At 49.3% G+C, this 23,690-nt stretch overlaps 1 protein-coding gene across 1 annotated transcript in view; it reads left to right on the forward strand.

Annotated features, from left to right (window-relative positions):
- ZNF639 (zinc finger protein 639) overlaps positions 1-23,690 on the forward strand; it is a 48,655-nt gene that overhangs the window by 8,973 nt on the left and 15,992 nt on the right. The window contains exons 2-3 of the mRNA XM_078668009.1: positions 5,928-5,996; positions 6,237-6,344. Coding sequence (XP_078524135.1) covers positions 5,939-5,996; positions 6,237-6,344 — 166 coding nt within the window. The 5' untranslated portion in view covers positions 5,928-5,938. The remainder of the gene's footprint in view (positions 1-5,927; positions 5,997-6,236; positions 6,345-23,690) is intronic.

Here is a 23,690-nt window from a genome sequence, read left to right on the forward strand (position 1 = left end):
GCTTTATAAATCTAAAATACTAATACATTTACAATCTAATTAAACCTAGGGCTAATATATGGGATAAGGTAACCCTTGCCATAAATTAGAAAGATATTTCAAGTCAGAGGAGTGCTGTAACAGGAACAAGGCCAAAAGCAGAGTTCCTTTATAAGTTCAAGGAACTCTGAGGTGACTGGCAGTAGCCTTATAATGCACAGCAAGGGTACTATATTTCTTAAAATAGCTGGTCACACCATAACCCATCTCACTTGGTGTGGTGCTCTTTCATATGAAAGAAATGTGGCTGTTTTTAAATATCAAGAATAAAATTAGAATCTCTGTACAAAAATAAACGCAACAAAAAGCAGATATTTGCTTCAAAAATATATTAAAAGCAGTTTAATTAAAGCCAGATTAAAAAACCCAAATAAAAGCTGTACATTAGAATGTGTTGAACATGAATAGATTCTTTCTTTCCTATAATTATGTAGAGCTTGGAATAAACATATTTTTTTTAAGTAGTGTTTATTTGCATTTAACAAGTTAATAAACCAGCCGTGCCAGACAATTGGGTTCAGTTAAATAGCATTACATTAGTTTTTGAAACATTAGTCAAACAAGTACAAACTTAACCCATGGGTGTCCTACCTAGCTGAGGTGTCAACACGGTGTAAGGCTTCATGTGCATAGTTTGACTGGGGTGCAGTGCATGAGCTGTGTCTCTGCAATGGTCGGAGCTATGCAGGGGACATGAACTGAGGCGACAGAGCGAAAGGTTAGAGGGGGGCATGGTGGTGAGCTGGTGAATTGTCATTTTTCATAGGGTTAAGAGACTGAGCGGCGGGTCTGCGTGTTAATGGTGGTAGGGTGGCCTAGTTCATTTGTAGGGGAATGCTCAGGTGCACCTGGTGTTGGCGTCATCGCAGCGTTTGGGGCCCACTCACGGGGAAGTGGGGGGGTGTCATCTGGGTTCCCTGTGCGGGACCAGGGGAACCGTAGGCGGTTCCCTCTCCCAACTGTCGAGAGCATAGGAGAAGACCAGCCCATTGCAGGGAGAGTGGTCTGTGGCGGAGATGCCATACCTCCTTTGAACAGAGCGCATCTTCTGCTGCACCCCACTTGCGCAGGGCTCCCCTCCAGGCCTCAATTGGGGGCAGTGGCGAGCGCCAGTGTACTGTTCTGGTGCGTTTTGCTAACACCAGCGCCTGGGCATCGAATTGCAACTGTACTTTGTGGATTTTCTGTCTCCTAAGGATTCCAAGGGAGCATGCCTCCCAGGAAGAGATATGTTAGCCCGGTGACCTCGTGGAGTGTCATGTACTACGCGCCAGTAAGCCTGTAGGGTCGAGCATGACCACAACATGTGCATAATTGTGGCCTCAATAGTGTGGCAGCGGGGACATTCGAACTGTGTGTCTGGGAAATGGCGGTGTATTCGGGTATGCCCTGTGCAATATGAAGAATTGTATGTTTTTAAAGCATGCATTTCTGGAGACCACATCTGGCCCTGAACTCTTTCTCGTTCAGGGCTTGTCCGAATTCCTCCTTCCATTTGATGGGTAGAAAGGAGGTAGCTGCCAAGACTCGTGTGGCCTTGTACAGCCAGCTGATGAGGTGGTGTCCTAGTCCCACTGTTAGGATGGCTTGCAAGTTTGGGTGCGTCTCGGGCTCCCCTTCAGTGAGGTCGAGAAGATGTCGATGAAGTAGGAACTGTCACTGCGGCAGCCCCCTCTCTTCAACCAGCTGGGCAAAGGGGAGAGTCTCTCGCTTCTTCACGAGATTGCCCACACCGACGAGAGAGTGTGCAGCCCAAACCCGTAGTATAATTGTCTCACCCCAAAGGAGGTCGACCAGAGGAAGCTCAGAGTACAGAAGGAGACAGTGGGTCCTGGGCATGTACGTCCGCACCATTGCTACCCGTAGCATCCATGCAGATGCGGGGTGAGAGCCCGGAAGGCACTATCGTCTAATAGCTGGAATGGTTGGGGGCCTCTCTCTGTATAGGCTTCCCCCAAATAGCGCCCTGCTGTCCAACAAGACAGCCACTGTAATTGGCCCGCAAAGTACGCTTCAATGGATGGCTCCTGAGGCCTCCCGGGTCGGTCGGCAGCTGCAATTTGGATAGAGCCTCCCGTCGGCTGCCCGACCCCCAGACTAGGCTGATAAGGGTCTCCAGCTCTCTAAATAAGGAGTTGGGGGGGGGGGGGGGGGCACCACCGGGATGTTCGTGAAGTGGTAGAGGAGGCAAGGAATGGCCACCATTTTCACCAGGGCTATCTTACCTATATGAGCCAGAGGTAGGGTGCTCCAGAAGCGCATCTGGACTCTGATGCTCCCTAGAGCTTTACGGAGGTTCCCCTCATACAGGTGGGCTGTTGAGTGGTGGAAAAGGATCCCCTGGTAACGGAGGGCCTGAGTCTGACAATGAAGGCAAGAGGTGCCAAGATATTCCTCTTGCAGGATCCGCCCAGGGTGGAGCGGGTAAATGACAAATTTCTCCCAGTTAACACAAAGCCCTGCCACAGCAGCAAACTCGAAGAGTGAATTCGAGATGGGCGTCAGATCAGCTGCGATGTCGTGTACATAGAGGGGTAAGTTGTCAGCATATAGTGATGTTGCATGGGTTCTTCCAGTTAAAGGGATGCCCTATTCCTGGCCCTCTCTGTGAAGGTGCACAGCGATTAGGTCCTTTGCGAGCGCAAATAAACGGGGATAGGGGACACCCCTGTCGTGTCCCCCAATGAATCGAGAACCGGGCAGATATCACGCTACATAGGCGCACCCGGTAGACCAAATTGGAGTATAATAGTTTGGTGCAGGTCAGGAGCCGAGGCCCTATCCCTAGGCAAGCCAGCACAGCAAAAAGATCACACCAGGACAGGGTATCAAACGCCTTCTCCAAGTCTAAGATAAGGCATGCCACCTGGGAGAACTTACCACGCACCTGGTCTTGTATATGAAAGAGACGTGGCAGTTACTGCGAAGTACTGAGGCAAGAAACAAATCTGTTCTGGTCAGAGTGGACCAGCCCTGGAAGCAGCTGGCCGTATCGAGCTGCAAGGGTCTTGCCCGTTATTTTAAAGTCCGCTCCAAGAATGACGATTGACATTTATGAGGCAAGTCGTGCGGGGTCCCTGACTGGTTTTGGGATGGAAACCAGAAGGGACTCGCGTAAGGAGTGAGGGTGGAAAAATAAACATGTTGCCATGAATATTTCCTTTCTGCATATCAATGTTAATCTAGAAAAAAACAAATCGGAAGAAGGAAAAGCCACATTTCGTTGTAATTTTTTTTTTAAGTAGTTTTAATTTTGCTTTGTGTCCTGTCCTGCCTTTCTTCTGCTGCTGGCTCTAGCATCGGGCATTATAACATCCGAACTCAACTTATAATAAGTAATGTGGCTACGTCCTTTCTTTATTAAAGTCAGCTAGGGATGTCACCATTAATAAAGAATTTAGCGACTGACTTTTATGCGAGGATTGCAGACTCCTTTATTACACAATTTTTACAGTATCTCAACAAATGGGATGGAATAGGTTCTTTCTCTTTTTGCTGATGCTAATTTCAGTCTTAATGATTTGCACTTAAATGCTTTGAATACCAAAAAGGGTTGAGAACTGGAAATTACTAGTCCCGTCTAGAAACCTTTTTAGTTGCTCATTGTTACATGACTGTAAATTGAGCTTCAATTTATGGAGTATTTTAATTGTCACCAAAGTGAGTTGGCTTTTAGACCTAACGCGGGGTGCCGCAGCAAAGCACTCTCTTAAATTTATAATAACTGAAGATCATGTGCACATTTATCGACAGTTGACCACGTCTTCTTATTCCATGAGGAAATATTTTGTATATAGACCAACTTGTTTTAAGTATGTTCCTGCTCTAGAATTTAAGATATTTGGAGTCTGTGCTGATAGTGGTTGAATTTAGTGTTTCTCAGAATGTTTTCATAATGAAATAGCAATTCTTGAGTTGCAACTCGCACGAGGTAAGTGTTAACAGCTGTCTGAACCAGAGAACCACATGCAGCATGCACTGCGTTGTCCATAAAAGGCAAACTTGAATCTTCATCTAGTCAAACGAAGGGGTTAACCTAGCAGCAACCGTTCATGCTCTCATTGCCTTAGTTAGGTACAATGATGGGTATATTGTCAATTCCAGTTTACAATTCACCCACTGTTTTCCACACAAATACATTTTCGCAATAGATTCGGTCCTTTTCCTGAATTAGTGGAGATAGATGCAGGTGACAGTTTTTAGAGGCTCCCCTTGTTATATTTTCACTCTGCAGACTCTCATGATAGCAAATGATCAGGTCTGCTTAGCAATAAGCAAGAGCGGATCAATCATTTTTACTTTATGATCTGTCCAGTTATTTAGAGGCAAATTAAGCTTGGTTATGAGGTGGGCAGTGTAGGAAGCTGGTTCTTTATATGAATATCAAAAAGAGATCTAATTGTGTAAAGAGTGGAGGCGTTCCCGTATAAGTGCCAAGGGGATTGCTATGGCAACCCCAAGGTGCTTTACTAGACGGTAATGTCGTCGAGCAGCCATGGGCTTTTCACAGAGGAGTGCAAGACCTCTGGAAATGCACACAATAGTCAGCTCAGGCCTCCCAATGCTCGGAGATGTAGGGACACCATTGCCCCTCTTCTCCACAGCCCAGAGGCGACTGGTGCAGAGGTTTTAAGTGTTGGGTTTCTGCGGTCATGGAGTCCTTCCATGAGACTTTGATATTGTCTCTATTTTGTTGTATAATTTATCATCACTGCTTGTAAAGCGCTCTGATATCCGCAAGGGTCTGGTTCGCGCTCTATAAAACTTTCTAAATAAATGCCTACAGGTTGTAGGAAAGCGGATCTGCCTCTTCTGAGGATGTCTTGGTTGCTGGGTGAAGTGTTTGCAGATCTTTCGTGCTTTGGGGACTCAACAGCTGCAGGATAGTTGACTTTTGCATGTTCAGAGACAACATGATGATAGTATTGGTCTAGCTAAGTGAACATGCTATGACTCTCCCATAAAGCTATATATTTTTCTGTTGGAGGGTTCGCTGCGCCTTTCGGCGTATTATTGACGGCCCCCATGAACCTGTCTTTTTAACATGACGATGTACCTGATTCCAGGGCGGATCCCAAGCACATCTCCTGTTTACATACAATACACCAAAGAATGAAAACACTAAACCTCGCTAAGATTGGCAATATGACATAACGGATAACCAGTGGCAGTATTGCTCTTCGATCATAAAGACAATTTCCTTGAACCGTAGACAGAAGGTGATGTATTTTGAGTATATTTAGAGATACTAGATACTATTACACCCTAGTCAGATTATTCCGCTATGGCTTTATAGGAACATCTTTATAACCCAATAAAATGATCTAACTGCTGACTTCAGACAGTTCTCATGGGAATGAGAGAAAACTGGTTATAGATATAGTTGTATAGAGATTTTTTTTCTCAGAGGTTATTAAAATCCTAGAGCGGAGTACAAATAGCAGGAATGAAAATGTGTATAGATAAAACTAATTGTATAAATGGTATAAAAAACTGTGTGCTATGTATACATGATATTTTAAAGGACTCTTCTTTCAAGGCCATGTGGGCATACTGTTGATTCCTTACTTTTGTTTTCTTTTAACTGTATCAATATTAATTAAACTTAATAAAAACGATTACAATTATGCATTTGGGCTCGATAGAAAGGAAGCCTGTACCTATTCTGTTAACCATGAAGCTCGATGTTTTCACTGTACAAAAGCCACAAAGCTTGTATTATAACTTTATAATTGCAGTCGGGATAGGTTTCGCCCAATATTGCTGAAACTGTCATGTACTGGGGGAGATGTTCTTGTTTAGTTGCTAGAGCTGCAAGTTGCACAGCTGAAAATCTGTCCTTGTTTCACCGAACGTGGGATCTTGATATCTACCTTTTGTCACTTTAGGCTGCAGCGACATGAGCGAACATCCCAAGAAGAGGAAAAGGAAGACTTCCTATCCATCGCGCTACTCAGGTCCGTGTGATGAGAGATGGTGTTCATTTGCAGATGTGGGATAATTAAAATGTCTGTGTTCGTTTCTGCCTGTTATAGCCCTAGGTGGCATTTAAATACCGGAAATATGCCTCAGCTTGATCATGAATAAATAAAACTGTTCACTTTCATCTGATAAGCGCTTGCCTCCCTTTTAAAAAAAAAAAAATCGTTTGACTTCTAGCTGTCGTCATCAATCTTTCATTTGTGCTATTTTTATAGGTTCTTCGGCAGTGAATAGGCATGTTGAGAACAATGGGATTTTCTTTGATCACTGTTACAGCGTGTGCTCTTCAATGCAAAATGATCCCAAAATATCTGAAAGTGACGGTAAGGAGTGTGTTGCATACGGACATATTAATGGGGTCGAAAGTGGGTTAACCTAAAAAGTATTTTAAGAACAAAGTTGTGGTTCTGTGAAACGAAAATGAAATATTGCCACCTTTTTTGTTCCTCTCTGTAATATAATTAGTGTGTGTGACATTTGCCCAGACCCAGAGTACAGCACACAGATTTCAATAACAATGGCACCCCTAAGGAGAGCTGGGCAGTACTGAGGAGGTCTTGGTTCTTGCTGACTTCAAATGTCTTGTGTATGGTTGGACGTTAATAATGCATGGATTGGACAACTGACACAGTACCTTTTACCTTCTTAAAACCGAAGTATTCCGAAAAACATTCCACTTGCGTTGGGTTCCACAAAATGTCAAGACCTATTTCTGTTGTAAAGTCATCCATAAATTGGCCTTGGCAATATTATTTAGTTCTAAAATCCAGGTTTCCGAACTACAACCTAGTCGATTTTCTTTGTTAAAACGTTTTTGCTTTAAAATTGCAGTCCAGTTCATTCATACGGTTGCCTTGGTTGGGTGGTGGATGGCGTGCTTTTTTATGGTTGGGTGTGGGTGGTATTTTTGCTGCAGAAAAATTGTTTCAAAACGTTGATAAAACACGACTGAATGATGTTCGTTATTATGCGTACTCAAAAACACAACCTTGCTCCAAAAGAACAAATCATTATAGCACAGATATTCTCATTTCCTAATTCTTGAGAATTTGAAATGCTTTATGACTTGCTAGCTTAAAATGTGAAACGAGATCAGTTACAAAATTGCTAGCCAGTGATTTAAATTTTTTTTTTTTTAAATGAAGTAGCCCTACTTGGCCACATTGTTTGCAAGTATACACTAAATGAAAAGATAACATTGGTTGCCTCTTTTAGGTGTGTACTTAATAGAAATGACACACAAGTATACTAAACAAAGGGATGGTTATTGCAACTTGAATGAATCTCTGCCTCTGATAAGGATGTATGTCATTACTTCGCATACTAATACCACGCATGCCATTACACCCCGGGTATTACTGCGCGATGTCAGACGACATGCCAATACAGCGCAGATTTTTACCACAACTATGCCTTTACCACGCATGCCATTGCAACGCAAAGGCATGCGTGGTAAAACTATACTCGTGGTGAAAGTGTGCAAGGTAAGTGACTACCCTACCCCTACACAACCCTCCCCCGCCCCATCCTCTCCCTACAAAAACACTACAGTACCCTGCACGACCCCACAACACCTCACTGAAACACTACCCTAATTCCCTACACTACTCAAATACTACAACATTAGCCTAAACCCTAAAACAGTACACTACACAAATTATTATTATTATATTTAATTCTATTGAGCGTGCAGCTACCTGGAGGTTTCCCGGCGCTAAACCAACAAGGGAGGTGAGCCTGCCGAAATAGTTTATTGATTGAATAACCAAGTTTTTAAATCCCTACGGAACTTTAGGTAATTAGGTTCAATCCGAAGGGAGAGAGTTCAACAAAAGAACCCTAAAACACTACACTTTACAAACACTACTACACTACCCTAAATCATAAAACACTACACTATCCTAAACTCAATAATACTACACAAACACTACCCAAAACACTAAACTAACCCCATAAACACTACACTAACACTACAATACTACACTACCCTAAACCCTAAAACACTACACAAACATTACTACACTACCCTAAACCCCTACACTACAGTAACCCCTAAAACACTACACCACTACCCTAAAACACTACACTACACAAACACTACTACACTACCCTAAAACACTACACTACATAAACACTACTACACTACCCTAATACACTACACTAAACAAACACTACTAAACTACACTACACTGCAAAAAAAACACAAACGTTATAAAACACATACATTACAACACTACTTTTACACTACCCGGCACCGTCAATACACATTACATCGCATGCGTTGTAACACATGGATGTAATGGCAATGCGTGGTAAAAACCGCGTTGTAATGGCTGTTCCCCCTCTGATAATGACTCTGGCCACATCCCAGTCCATCGTTTTTTTGCACACAATGCCACTTCAGTTTCGACACAGGCATGTACAAATCTGTCTTGACCCTGCTCCAATGGGAACAGTCCAGCCCGAACTGTCAGGTCAGGTCTGCCATGAACCGGAATGCAAGCACTTGGGACCGGGTCCTAGGGCTTATCAACCAGCTGTAGGCTGGTTCCAGTTATACAGTGTGCACGTCACCCACGTCTGCATACTTGTCTCACCTAGGGCGACATACAAAAAAGTGATGGATCGAATGCTTGAATTAATCTCAGCCACTAGTAATTACTTGGGCTGTATAGCAACTGTTGGAACTGGGGTAGCCTGGCCTAGGGCAAGACATATACTTCAGAGGCACAGTGTTAAGGTTGCAGACCACCCAAAAGTAAAACTACGCAATAGCACACAAAAGAAAACACTACACTAAAAATTGTGGGAAAATACGTACTGTTTATAAAAATAATGTTCTTTTCTTAATCTGCTTTTAGATAGGAGCAATACACAATTAATTTACACAGTGCTCATGGCTTTCAAATCACACTCAATACTTTTCCCGGTCAGAATATAAGAATCAAGGGTACATTTGTGATCAGTTGTTGTCCATGTTACAATACACTTCTCCACTATATGGTTACAGAAAGGAAGGTGCAGTCTACAGTTTCAATATGTCATTAAACAACTCATAGGCAAGTACATTACCCCACAGCTCTTAGGTATCTGCTCAACTCAACAGACCTCTACCGGATGTAGATCTTCTCAGCATAACCCACCAGTTATGTGGCTAAAAGGGAAGACACAGTAGAATTAACAAGGCTCCCCCTCTGGTTAACTTACAGGCTACACCTTTCTGGTGGAGGATCTACTTTCTCAATTAATAATAAGCTGTAAGGGTTTTTATTCGGGAACCCTGTTGTCCCCTGCACACCTTTCTCCTCTCTCCTCTGAGTCAATTAGCAGTTAGTTTCACGTGGGCTGGGCGGATCACTAGCCCAATTCCACGTGTTATGCTTTCTGGGACTTGTCAGTTAATCATTTGGGTCTTAGTCCCGCTGTTCCGGTGTTTCTAGACAACCGGTGCTGCCGCCTCCCGCTCCCTCTCTACCCGGCTTACTTTTTAGATAAAAGGTGAGTTTTTTTTTTTTTTTTTTTTTTTTGAGTTCAACACTGCTTTATTGGGTATGATGGTAAAGAATACACAGCTGTTCGTGCCTACAACCCGGAGGCCGGCAGCGCAGATTACGTGACAATACACAGCCTTGTAGCCGGCATCCCTGAGGCCCGGAGGCGTAGCGTACGTATGAACAAGGAGTACAGCACAGTCAGTGTTGTTCGGCACTTGAAGGATGGGCCGCAGTAGAACAGTGGTTTCAGAAGCAACAGTCAGTATTGTAACATTAAAAAACAAATAGAACTCCCCAACCATAAAGAAACTCAGAGGCAATTCAATCATCTACGGAAATCTGTGGGCATGAAATCAATAAAGCATCATCAAAAATCAGAAACTCTCATGACAGAACAGCAGCATTGTGGTACAGTCAATTCTCGGGCCTATGAAGCCTCCAACAGTGATAAGCGCAGTGACGTGGAATGTAAGTGTTGTACAGAAGGGTAAAGTGGTGTGGGTGTGTCTGTTAAGATGTCAGAGGGAGGGCGGCCTGGCCAGCGGTGAAAGGGAAAAAAGGGGGACAGCCACCTGTAGGAAGAGGGGATCCAGCACCCAGGGCCAAGTGGTGTACCAAATGTTGAACAGTGTATCCCAACACGAAGATAGTAGGTCCTGGTTAACACTGCCCAACATGAGTAGTATGTAGGGGGTCAGGATCAGTGGGCGATGTGAGGGCCGGAGGACACATTATCGGTCGACTCCAGGGGCATCGTCAGAGGCGCCACTCTCAGTGGATCGTGTCAGAAGATATGTCACCAGTGGACCCCATATATTTTTAGGTCGGCTGGACATAGGTAACAGCTCAGTAAACGTGGTGTATTGGTCCTGACAATGGGTCAAATCCGCCAGCCATTCCTTGAACTTGGGCGCCCTGCCCCGGCCCCACCGACAGGCCACACGCCGTTTGGCCAGTAGCAGTGCAGTGTCAATGAATTTTCGGCATGTACTAGGGACCTGTGGCGTATGTCCGAGAATTGTCACCAATGGGTCCATGGGCACCCTGTTACCAGTCATGTCTTCGAGGGCACCCGACACCTGCTGCCAGTACAGCGACACCTGAGGGCACTCCCAGGCAAGATGCAACATATCCGCATGAGCTGCATGACAACGCGTGCAGCGATCATCCTCTGCCAGACCAAATCTATGCTTTTTTACTGGCGTGTAGTACATCCGCTGTAGGAATTTGTAATGTATGATTTTCAATCTGCTGCTGGCAGATATACGGGAGGTGAGCGCACAACAGTATAACCATTGTTCGTCCGTGATGTCAGTGGCCAGCTCAGCGGACCAGCGCGTCCGTGCACTAGAGTCCGGCATCACGGCCGCGCTCCTGAGTTGGCGATAGAGGCCAGAGACCAAATGTGTTCCGTTTTGGGAACATAGCAAGAAATGAAGGGGAGGTAGAGCCTCTGGTTCATTAGGAAAAGAAGGTAAGATGTCCCTCAACCCCGCACGTAGTCGCACATAATAAAACAAGTCTAAGGGAGTGCGGGCATGTGCCGCGAAGAAAAGGTCTGCCGTCTTGAAGCTCCCGTCGGTAAATAAGTCGCCCCAGCAGGAGACATTGATCTTTGCACAGAGGTTACGAAAACCCCGTTCCCACAGTAGGGTGAGATTAGGGTGGTAGGTAAGCGGCAGTTTTGGCGAGTAGGGTAGGGGGCAGGACAAACGTTTCGCTATCCGGCGCCATGCATCCATTGTGCATGATACCGAGGTGTTCGGCGTGGTGATGGACGATTCCGGACAATGGAGTAGTCCACTTAGTGGAAGGGGGTGTACTATCCAGTCTTCTACCGCTATATGTGGCATAAATGGCGTGGGAGCCATCCAGTGGTAAGCGTAGTGCGCCTGCGCACATAGATAATACTCCAGAAAATCAGGGATGTCAAAGCCCCCTTTATCATAGGGTAGAGTAAGCGTGGACCATTTAAGCCGGGGGTGCTTGCCTCCCCAGAAAAGCCTACACACCTCCATTTTCAGTGTCTTAAAGAAAAAGGCGCCCGGGTAGTAGGGAATGTTAAGGAAGAGGTAGAGAAAACGGGGGAGAATAACCATTTTGATAAGGGATGCTCTGCCAGCCATGGAAAGCGGCAGGGTGATCCAACGATCCACAGTGGAGGTCAGCTTGGTGATAGCCACTCCATAATTAGATCGCAATGTCTCCTCCCTATCCCGGGATATACGGATTCCCAGGTATCTGAGATCCGTCCGGCACCACTCCAATGGGTAGTCAAGAGGAAAGTCCTCCACCGCAGCCGTCAAGGGGAAGAGTTGGGATTTAGACCAGTTAATGTGCACCCCTGACATCCCGCCGAACAAGATGAATTCCCTGAGTAAGGGATTCAGGTGTATCTCGGGGTGTTTAACATATATGGTAATGTCGTCAGCATAAAGGGATACGTCGATTTGTCGCTGTAAGCACTGTATCGCCCCGTCTCGATGTAGTTGACGCAAGCGACAGGCGAGAGGCTCAACCGCTATGGCAAATAGTAAGGGAGAAAGTGGACAGCCCTGGCGCGTGCCTCTGGTGATGTCAATAGGTTGCGACAGGCGACCGTTGATCAATATTCTCGCCGTGGGATGAGTGTAAAGCAGACAAACCCAAGATAGAAACAAAGGCGGAAATCCCATACTAGCCAACACCGAGAATAAGTAGGACCATTCGACAGAGTCGAAAGCTTTAGTCGCATCCAGGAAGACGGCTGCGATAGGTATGTCAGGATGAACCGTGCGCAGGAGAGAGAACAGGGTACGGAGATTGTGTGAAGTAGACCGGCCAGCCACGAAGCCAGATTGATCCGGTAGTACGATTCGAGTCATCAGTAAGGACAACCGGGTAGCCAGAACCTTAGCAAGAATTTTTACATCACAGTTCAAGAGAGAAAGGGGGCGATAAGAGTCGCAGGAGCAGGGGTCCTTACCGGGTTTCAGAAGAGAAGTGATAACCACTTCACGCATGGAGCCAGGAAGAATGCCATCACTAAGGGATTCCGAGTATACCTCACGTAACACTGGAGCCATTATATCAATATAGGCTTTGTAAAACTCGGCAGGGATGCCATCCAGCCCAGGGGCTTTACCATTCTGAAGGGACATAATGGCATCACGGATCTCGTCAATTTCGAAAGGTGCCGCCAGGAATGCTCTATCTCCATCGCTTAGCCAGCAGAGCGCAACATCTTTTAAATAACTGGTATAGGACGCTTCAGAGCTCGAGATAGAGGTGTATAATGCGTGATAGTGTGCAGTGAACGTGTTGAGGATGTCATCCGAGTCCCTAATGGTGGTGCCGGATGCATCCTCGAGTTCGACGATAACATTGCGACCCTTAGGAGCCTGAGTGAGCATTGCTAGTACCTTCCCAGGACGATCCCCTTCGCAGTATTTCCTGGCCTGCCAGTGTTTACCACGAAAATTGGTTTCCCTGGAGACCTCCTCCTCGTACCTAGAAAGTGTCTCCCTGAAAAGTGCATGCAGTGTAGGGTTGGCGTCCTCCACCATCCGGCATTCCAGGTCCTTCAGCTCTCCCTCCAATGTGCCAATGGTGCGGAGTATGTCGCGCAAGACTCCGCAACTCTTAGAGATACAGTATCCCCTAATGGTGACCTTAAAGGCCTCCCATATATGTTCCACCGAATCTACAGAGCCCCTATTTCTAGGGAAAAAATCGGCTATCTCTTCAGCTAGTTCAGTTCGGAAGACAGTGTCAAGCAATATGTTAGGGCGAAGTCTCCAGTGTGGTCTAGGGTTATCCCATCCCGGCATGTGGAGTTGAAGCATGACAGGACTGTGGTCAGAGTATGTCCTGGGTAAGTGCCTCCCCCCTGTTAATGTTGATGCTATCTCTTTGGTGACAAGAATATAATCCAGGCGTGCCCACGTTCCCGTGTGAGACGTGAAGTGTGTGCCTTCCCTCTGGAATGGGTGCAAGTGTCTCCAAGCATCAAGCAGCTCGCCCTCTGTAAGCACCCCCTCCAGCGCCTCGCGTGCTCTAGGTTTGTAAGTGCATAGCCCATCCGCCCTATCTAGGTGAGGCACTATCGCCAGGTTGAAATCACCTCCCCAGATGACATGACGCGATCCCACAGCCATGATCTTGCCCCAGAGTGCAGAGAAGAAGGTAGGATCATCCGTATTCGGTGCATATGCAACAGCAAACGTGACAGTATCCCTCCCCAGCCTGCCCCACATTAATGCATACCGCCCCTCCCCATCCATCAGTTCCCCACATTTACAAAACGGAACATTGCGGGCTACAATAATAGCTACCCCTCTCGCATAAGTGGAGTACGAGGAGAAAACTCGGTCTCCAGCCCATCTACTCGCAAAAGTAGGGTTAGTACGTGGCGGCAAGTGGGTTTCCTGTATCATGGCAACCTGTACATGATGTCTATCCAGATAGGCTAGTACACTACGACACTTCTTGGCATTATTTAGACCACGAACATTCCAAGACATAGCCGTCAATTGAGAGTTAACATTTAGAGTAGCCATAAGTAGTTCAATAGCAAAAACGACAGTACCAACCAATGCAATAGGTGCAGTTCAAAAGCATTCCGCCAAGTTAGAAATATAATGTGGCGCACAATCTGCATACCCAGTCCCAGTGATAGTTGCCTCGTCTTAAAACTGCCAACCCCCCCTCCCACCCCAGCATCCCAATCATGCCGGTAGCCGATGAACCCCCCCCCACCTTCCCCCCCCCAACCATCCCCTCCTAGTCTCTGCAACAACAACAATAAAAACAGTAGCAGTCTCAGGGGGAACACCCTGTAGGGGTTAGGCATAGAGTGTGCACAGCACCCTCTCGGCCCATAGCTCCCATCTGTACCACCCTCGGCGGAGCATAGGGCCTAGAGAGTGGGCCTCGATGTACATTACCACAGGTGTGTTTCATCCTCGCAGGTTCGAAGCAGGTATTCAACGCAGCGTCCGCAGGTAGGAGGATGGGCGTCACGCAGTAAGTTGAGAGAAAAGAACCAACACAGTCCGCACGGGTATTCAAGGAGCATTCTGTGCCGGCGGCAAGTCCTCGTCAGAAACCTCCGCCTCAACTTCTCGTTCTTCTCTGCGTGCTCTCCTGAGTGATTTTAAGAAGTCCTCAGCCTTCTGCGGGTTCGTGAAGAAGCGCTGTGTGCCCTGATGCGTGATCCGTAGCTTTGCAGGATACAGGAGGGCATAATCTACCTGTGCTTCACGCAACTTCTTTTTCACTGGGAGAAATTTGCGTCGTTCCTCCTGCACCATCGGGGTAAAGTCCGGATAGATGGAAAACGCAATACCATTGTAATTCAGCGAGCGCTGAGTGCGGGCTGCTCTCAATGCAGTGTCCCGGTCTCGATAGTTCAGTAGTTTAGCTATGATGGGCCGGGGTGGCAGGCCAGGTTTTGGCATAGGCGCTAAAGACCGGTGCGCTCGTTCAACAATGAATTGAGGTGAAAAGGCTTCGTCACCGATTGATCCCTTTAGCATCTTCTCGACGTACAGCTCCATTCTGCCTGTATCCGTGGATTCCGGCACATTCGTGATGCGTATGTTGCTCCGGCGGCTGCGTGCTTCTAAGTCCTCATTTTTAGCCGCTATAATGCGAAGCAGATTGTCCATCCGGGCTAGTTGCGTCGTGTGTGTCGCGGAAACATCCGCTCCATCAGAGACACGTTGTTCCACGGCCGTCAGTCGCTCCTCATGGCGATCCACTTTGTGGACCAGCGCGTCCAGTCGTGCAGTGACCCCGTCCACCTTTTCAACCACAGTAGCGAATCCTTGCCGCATCTCCTGAAATAGGCTGTGAAGGTCCAAGTCAGTTGAAGGGGGTGTAACAGCCCTCGAGGGGGCTCCGCTAGGACCGGGACCAGCGGGCACTGATTTGGCGCCTTTTTTGGCGCCGTCAAAACTCAATTTTGCTTGGCGGTTATCCGGGCGCCCCATGATGGTCGTGGTGTCCAGTTGATGTTATCGCCTTCAGTAGGGTATAAGAGCAGGGTGTATAGGCCGGTGAGTAGATTGTCAGCCGGTAGTTCTGCCAGACACTGAGAGTTATGAAGGATCCTCAAGGAGAGGTTGCAGCCGTTGTCGGGGGAGGGGCGCAGTGTTCTAGCCCTTCTCCGGTCCCCCAGTGTCCTCTCTGCAATGGTGGGGTGCAGCGATCAGTGGAGGTCAGAGTGCCCAGTGAACTGCAGCCACGAGGGAGCTGGGTCGAACCTCCATGCAGCTAGGAGGCGGGCCAGTGGTCGTGTAGTAACAGCGGGTGCAGCCGGTGAAGTCCGGGCGTCTCCCGGTCAATCTGGGCTTCGCGGTGCCTTCTGCCCGGGGAGCAAGGGTGAGGAGTCCCACCACCGCGTCAAGTCTCTGTGCGGCCTCCGCTCCCTCGCTGTGAGGCCCAGAAATCCGCCCGTCCCCCAGACACGCGAGAAGCGCTGCAGCGCTCAACCCGCTCTCGGCGGGAGAGCCGGCTTACCCGCGGTCCAGGCGCCGGAGGCAGCAGTCCTCGACGGCAGAAGGGTGCGGGAGGAAGAGACCTCCGCACCTTGTCCCCAATCGCCGGCCCCTCCTCCAGGCACAGTCGCAGCTCCGGGCGGATGACGGAGGACGCGACCCAGCCCCTCGTGGTCAGCCGCGGTGTGTCGTAGTGCACAGCAGCCGGGTCCAGGCGCCCTCAAGGACCATGCAATCTCCGGTGCAGATAGACGCGGCGATATCTCCGGCTCCACGGGTCTCAGCAGCGTCAAACTCGGGTCGAGTGTAAAGGTCGCCTTCCTGCACCTTTTGCTGGCTTCTGAGTTTGGAACAACACCTTGTGGCGCAGGATATGTGTAGGATCACTCGTCGAGGCACGGGAGCTACCAGCCTAGGCAGCCATTCCGCCTGTGCGCCCTCTAGCGCCCCCCAGATAGAAGGTGAGTTAGCGGGTGTTTTCCCTCTTCGCGCGGTGTTGATGGAGTCTTGTAGCAGTCGGGGCGGGCGGGAGAAGACAGGAAAGGCTATCCCAGCCCAAGGCTCCCCACCAAAACGACCGTTGCGGCGCTTCTGCCTCCTTTGAGAGGTCTGCTGACTGGAGCTCCGTCGCGGCGCTCCTCCGGTGACGCGGCCGGCTCTTCTCCGGCGATACACTTCCCCACCGGGCATGCGCGGAAGCGCTCGCTCTTCTCCCGCCTCCTCTAGCGGCCGCTCACAGGAAGGTCGCTGCTCACCTCGGAGTCGCTGCTCTTCTGGGCCTGCCTGAACCTAGGCCCCTCCTGCCTCCAGTAGTGATCTCGCTGGGGACATGCGCGGAAGCGCTTTCTTACTTCAATCAACGCGGCTGGTGCCCCCGGGGTCCCACAGACAGTCACTTCCCTCACCGGCTTCACAGGAAGGTTGTGCGCAAGCAGCGCCTTCGCTCCTCAGGACATCTAAGGCTCCACAGTCCCACGACTTCCCCCGGGCACGACAAGGAACTCCAGCCACGTCACGGGGTTCACAGCTGTTCTTTCACACTGGTAGGTGCAGCGCTGGGCATGGGAAGTTAGGGAGATCTTCAGTAAGAGTGTCCTGTCAGCTTTCACTGGGGTGCAGACTTGAAAAGGTCTTCCTTCACACGCTGGTAGCTTTACTTTTCAGCAATTGATGTATGGGGAGGGATTGGTCAGAGGCTGAAGGGGGAACGTCTCTCTGAAGTGACTGTCGGCCTTCAAGACAAACTAGCTGCTCTCAGTGCGTCCACCTCCTCTCACCACTGCCTCACTCCTCCACTCTTGGGTCAGCACAAAATGGCCTCCTGACCCCTGCCCTTTTATAGACAATCCACCCAGGGTCTAGTAGGGTCCAGAACGTTCTGGAAAGCCTATTGTTATCCTATGGGGCAGTCTAGAATGTGGCAGTTGAAAACAGTTAGAGCCCTCCATTTTGTGAATTACTGCCATAGCCTGACAGAATAGGCCTCTGGGCCTGAGGGAAAAAAACCATGAGGGGAAAAAGAACACCTATCCCCATGGCCAACACCTATAAAAAGTAGCAGACACAAAAATACTAAGGGGATGAGGAGCAAAAAGGGGACAAAATAAAGGATAATGAGGAGGGACTGCGCAAAAAATCCAGACAGGTCTAACACGCGTCCCCCCCAGCTGAAAGTGGGGAGAGCTACCCAACCCCTTGGGAGTCCTCTTCACTAAGGCGGAAATACCTGGAGAGACCGTCTGCATTGGCGTGGTCCACTCCAGGCCGATGTTCCACCCGGAAGTCCATTCCCTGTAGGGAGATGGACCACCTCAACAGCTTGGGATTTTCCCCCTTCATTTGCATCAGCCAACGAAGGGGGCGGTGGTCAGTCTGAACCAGAAAGTGCGAGCCAAAGAGGTATGGCCGCAGCTTCTTCAGAGCCCACACCACCGCAAAAGCTTCCCTCTCAATTGCACTCCACTTCTGTTCCCGGGGAAGCAGTCTCCTGGATAGAAAGACTACAGGCTGATCCAGGCCCTCTTCATTTAGTTGCGATAACACTGCCCCAATGCCATGTTCGGATGCATCTGTTTGCACAATGAACTCCTTGGAGAAATTGGGAGCCTTCAGGACCGGTGCTTCACACATTGCCTGCTTCAACTTTTCAAAGGCTTGCTGACAAGCCTTTGTCCAAACTACCCGTCGAGGTTGTTTCCTAGAGGTGAGCTCTGTGAGGGGCGCTACAATAGTGCCATACCCCTTCACAAAGCGACGGTAGTAACCTGTGAGGCCCAGGAAAGCTCGGACCTCAGTCTGTGTCTTGGGGGGTTCCCAGGCCATGATTGCCTCAATCTTTGCCTGCAGGGGCTGCACTGACCCCCTACCCACCAAGTGTCCAAGGTACACAACCGACCCCTGCCCAATCTGGCATTTGCTGGCTTTGATGGTCAATCCAGCTTGTTTCAGCGCCTGGAGAACTGCTTGCAAATGTTGCAAGTGGTCCTCCCAACTGCTACTGAAGACAGCAATGTCATCCAGGTAAGCAGCCGAGAAACCCTCCATTCCAGAGAGGACCTGGTTCACCAGTCGCTGAAATGTGGCAGGGGCGTTCTTGAGACCAAAGGGCATCACACAGAACTGGAAGTGTCCCTCGGGCGTGGAAAAGGCTGACCTTTCCCTTGCTCCATCTGTCAAGGAGATCTGCCAGTACCCTGAAGTGAGGTCAAAGGTACTGAGGTATTGAGCAGCTCCTAGTCGGTCAATTAACTCATCCGCCCTGGGGATGGGATGGGCATCAGTTTTGGTAACTGAGTTCAGTCCTCGGTAATCCACACAGAACCTCAGTTCGGGTGTGGTGCCCGGTGGGGCGGCTTTTGGGACTAGCACCACCGGACTGGACCAAGGGCTGCTGGACGGTTCTATCACTCCTAGCTCCAGCATCTTGGCAACTTCGCCATGGATGCTAGCCTTCACCTTGTCCGACAGCCTATAGGTCTTGGATTTCACTGGGGGGCTGTCTCCTGTGTCCACATCATGGGTACACAGGTGGGTTCTTCCTGGAACAAGGGAAAACAGTGAAGAGTACTGCCCCAACACCTGTCGGCAGTCCTCTCGTTGCTCAGGAGTGAGAGACGGGGAGAGAATCACTCCCTCCACCGACCCATCCTTCTCTTGACATGAAAAGAGGTCTGGGAGAGGCTCGCTGTCTGTTTCCTCAGCACCATCAGTCACCATCATCAGGATGACCTCTGGCCTCTCATGGTGGGGTTTGAGGCGATTGGCATGCAGCACCCGTAGGGGCTGCCTCGGGGTCTTAAGATCCACCAAGTAAGTGGCCTTACCCTTTTTCTCCAACACCTCAAAGGGGCCTGTCCACCGATCCTGAAGGGCACTTAGCTCTCCAGGTTCCATCACCCAGACTTTCTGGCCAGGCTCCAACTCCACCGGGTGAGCATTCTGATCATACCATTCCTTCATGACTGCCTGACTGGCCTCCAAGTTGTCAGCAGCCTGCTTCCACAACTTGGCCATCTGGCTTCTGAAGGCCAACATGTAGCTCACCACATCCTGGGGAGGTTTTCTGGGAGACTTCTCCCATCCTTCCTTCACCAGGCTGAGAGGCCCACGCACTGGGTGCCCATACAACAATTCGAACGGGCTGAAGCCCACTCCTTTCTGTGGCACCTCTCTGTAGGAAAACAGTAAGCAAGGTAGGAGGACGTCCCACTTCCTCCGTAAGCTCTCTGGCAGACTTCTTATCATGCCCTTCAGGGTCTTATTGAATCTCTCAACCAGTCCATTGGACTGGGGGTGATAAGGAGTGGTGAACCGGTAGGTCACCCCACACTCCTTCCACATGGTCCGCATGTAAGCAGACAGGAAGTTAGTCCCCCTGTCAGACACAACCTCCTTCGGGAATCCTACCCTAGTAAAGATTCCCATCAGGGCCCTAGCTACCACAGGTGCAGTAACAGTCCTCAGAGGGATGGCCTCTGGGTACCGTGTGGCATGATCCACCAGAACCAGGATGAACCTGTGACCAGCTGTTGTTGGTGGATCCAATGGCCCTACAATGTCGATGCCCACCCTTTCAAAGGGGGTGCTAACGACAGGAAGTGGTTCCAGGGGAGCCTTTAGCTTCACCCCTGTCTTCCCACTGGCCTGGCAGGATACACATGTCCTACAGTATGTGTTGGACGCCACTTTCATCTGAGGCCAGTAAAAGTGGAGGACAAGCCGTGCAAAGGTCTTGTCCTGGCCTAAGTGTCCTGCCAGTGGTATCGCATGAGCCAATTCCAGCAGAAAGGCTCGGTATTGCTGCGGGACCACCAAGGCCCTTGATGAGCCAGGTAGAGGTACCTTTGGTTCACTGTAGAGGAGGCCATCCTCCCAGTAAATATGGTAGTGCCCCGTAGCATCACCTACTGCCTGGGCTTCAGCCTGACGCCTCAGTCCCTCAAGGGTAGGGCACTCTCTCTGCCCCTTACAGAATTCCTCTCTGGTAGGACCTCCCTCCACATGCCATTCAGCAGGGATGGGTAAATCCTCCAGAGAGTCTACTCCCCCCTCCACGGACTCCTGGCCTACCACTGCAGGTGGCCGATCTGTCTCATGGGGCGTGGAAGCCGAAGCAGGCTGTCCCTGTCTCCGTTTCTGACCCTTTTTGGCAGCGGGTTGGGCCATTGTTCCAGGCTCCAACCCAGGCGAACTCCCTCTCCGGGCAGTCGCAGACCGTGTGCTTACACAGGCCCAGTCAGGTGTACCCAGCATCGCAGAATGCGTCCGGTATTCCACCTCTCTCCAAGTGTTGTGCTCCATGTCATTCCCCAACAGACAATCAACTGGCACGGCAGGGCTTACGGCAACTCGCAGTGAACCTGCAACCCCTTCCCACTCAAAGGGAACCTCAGCCACTGGATAGTGGCCCATTCTGCCGTCAGCCATCGCGGTGGGGTGGAGTACATTAGGAACAACCTGCTCTGGAGACACCAGTTGACTTCTCACCATAGTCATACTGGCTCCTGTATCTCTCAGAGCCTCCCCTCTTTGGCCATTGATGGTAACCCATTGCCCATACTTGATAGTATTTGGGGGCACCTGGATCTTTGGCACCATCTCCCGCTCTCCCAGGGACACTAAGGTGACGCCCGCCCACTCACCCCCCTTATCTAAGGGCAACTCCTCCCCGAGCGCTACGCTAGCTACTCCCGGTGACTTTCCTCCGGTGGGAGGGGGTGGTCTCTTTGGGCATTTGACATCTCCCTTATAATGTCCAACACCACCGCATTAAAAACAGTGGAGAACCCTTGGCTGCTGGCTTTGGCCAGGATTAGGGTTTCTGGGCGGGTTTGCCCTAGGGGTGAAACCTGCTCCCTTACCTTGGAAATTATTTTGGGGACCTTTGGAGAACTCCTTCTTTTTATCTCCTCCCTCTTTCTTCTGGGGGGCGCCCTGTCCGGCTTTTTGAGAATCCCCTCCAGTCCCCTTGGAGGACACCCGGGTACTTGCCCAAGTGTCTGCCTCCTCTGCAAGCTTCCGGGGATCGGTCAGCTTGCTGTCCACCAGGTGTTGGCGCAACTCGGGAAAACATTTCTCGAGGAGGTGTTCTTTTAAAAATAGATTGTACAGCCCCTCATAATCTTTTACCTCGCTGCCCTTGACCCAACCCTCTAAAGCTTTCTTGGCGTAGTCTAGAAAGTCTACCCAATTCTGGTTACTCATTTTGTGACTTCCCCTGAATTTTTGTCTGTACCTTTCAGGGGTAAGTCCAAACTTTTTCACCAGTGCCACCTTCATGGCAGGGTAGTGGGTTTGCTCATCCTGCTCCAGAGCCAGCAAAGTGTCTCTGCCAGCGGGTGGCATGTATTTGTACAGCCCACCTCCCCAGTGAGTTTCTAGGATCCCGTGAGCCCTTAAAGAAACTTCATAGGCGGCTAACCATTTGGCAATGTCATCACCTGAGGTGTAACTAGCGATGACATCTTTAGGTAAGTAGGGTCTGGATTCCCTGGTGTCTACTTTCTTTTCGCTGCCACCATTGTCTGGAGTGGGAGGCCTTCGTATTAGGACCTGTAGGTCCATCTCTTTGAGGGTTCGCTCATGAGCTAACCTCCTTTCCTCCCTTTGCATATCCATCCTAGCTAACTCCAGCCTCATTCTCCTCTCCTCCCTCCTATCTTCTAGCTCGGCTTCAGTTAAACCCTTCTCCGAGACGCTGCTGCCCGCCCTGGGAGGTGTCTTGGAACCTGTCAGTAGATTTCCCCCCTCCCCTTGGTACAGCATTGCAGTCTCAACGACAGTGTCCCTGTCACTCCCTTCTGACACTGGTACCTCCCCGGAATGAGCCTCCACCCATGCCCGTATGCTGGTCTGCAGCTCGCCTTTCTTGGCACCCTTGTTGAAAAACACACCTTGCTGCTGACACCAGTCCTTTAGTTGGGTCACAGTATAGTTATCCAGCTCTTCCACATTTATCTCCATTTTTGAGTATAAACTTTTCACACAGGAGGAAACCGGAAGTGTCCTAGGGTCAACCTCCACCCACCACCAGAAATAAATTTAGAAAAAACAAAAATGTAAATCAGGAGGGCCGCAAGGAGAAAACTCCTGGTGTAGGTTTAGTGTATTGCGTTGAATTACTAGTGAGTAGCTGCAACCAAGTCAGTTATCCCACCGCTAGGCACCAAATGTTGGAACTGGGGTAGCCTGGCCTAGGGCAAGACATATACTTCAGAGGCACAGTGTTAAGGTTGCAGACCACCCAAAAGTAAAACTACGCAATAGCACACAAAAGAAAACACTACACTAAAAATTGTGGGAAAATACGTACTGTTTATAAAAATAATGTTCTTTTCTTAATCTGCTTTTAGATAGGAGCAATACACAATTAATTTACACAGTGCTCATGGCTTTCAAATCACACTCAATACTTTTCCCGGTCAGAATATAAGAATCAAGGGTACATTTGTGATCAGTTGTTGTCCATGTTACAATACACTTCTCCACTATATGGTTACAGAAAGGAAGGTGCAGTCTACAGTTTCAATATGTCATTAAACAACTCCTAGGCAAGTACATTACCCCACAGCTCTTAGGTATCTGCTCAACTCAACAGACCTCTACCGGATGTAGATCTTCTCAGCATAACCCACCAGTTATGTGGCTAAAAGGGAAGACACAGTAGAATTAACAAGGCTCCCCCTCTGGTTAACTTACAGGCTACACCTTTCTGGTGGAGGATCTACTTTCTCAATTAATAATAAGCTGTAAGGGTTTTTATTCGGGAACCCTGTTGTCCCCTGCACACCTTTCTCCTCTGAGTCAATTATCAGTTAGTTTCACGTGGGCTGGGCGGATCACTAGCCCAATTCCACGTGTTATGCTTTCTGGGACTTGTCAGTTAATCATTTGGGTCTTAGTCCCGCTGTTCCGGTGTTTCTAGACAACCGGTGCTGCCGCCTCCCGCTCCCTCTCTACCCGGCTTACTTTTTAGATAGAAGGTGAGTTAGCGGGTGTTTTCCCTCTTCGCGCGGTGTTGATGGAGTCTTGTAGCAGTCGGGGCGGGCGGGAGAAGACAGGAAAGGCTATCCCAGCCCAAGGCTCCCCACCAAAACGACCGTTGCGGCGCTTCTGCCTCCTTTGAGGGGTCTGCTGACTGGAGCTCTGTCGCGGCGCTTCTGCCTCCTTTGAGAGGTCTGCTGACTGGAGCTCCGTC

Source organism: Lissotriton helveticus, chromosome 11, assembly GCF_964261635.1.
Source record: "Lissotriton helveticus chromosome 11, aLisHel1.1, whole genome shotgun sequence".
Lineage (NCBI taxonomy): Eukaryota > Metazoa > Chordata > Amphibia > Caudata > Salamandridae > Lissotriton > Lissotriton helveticus.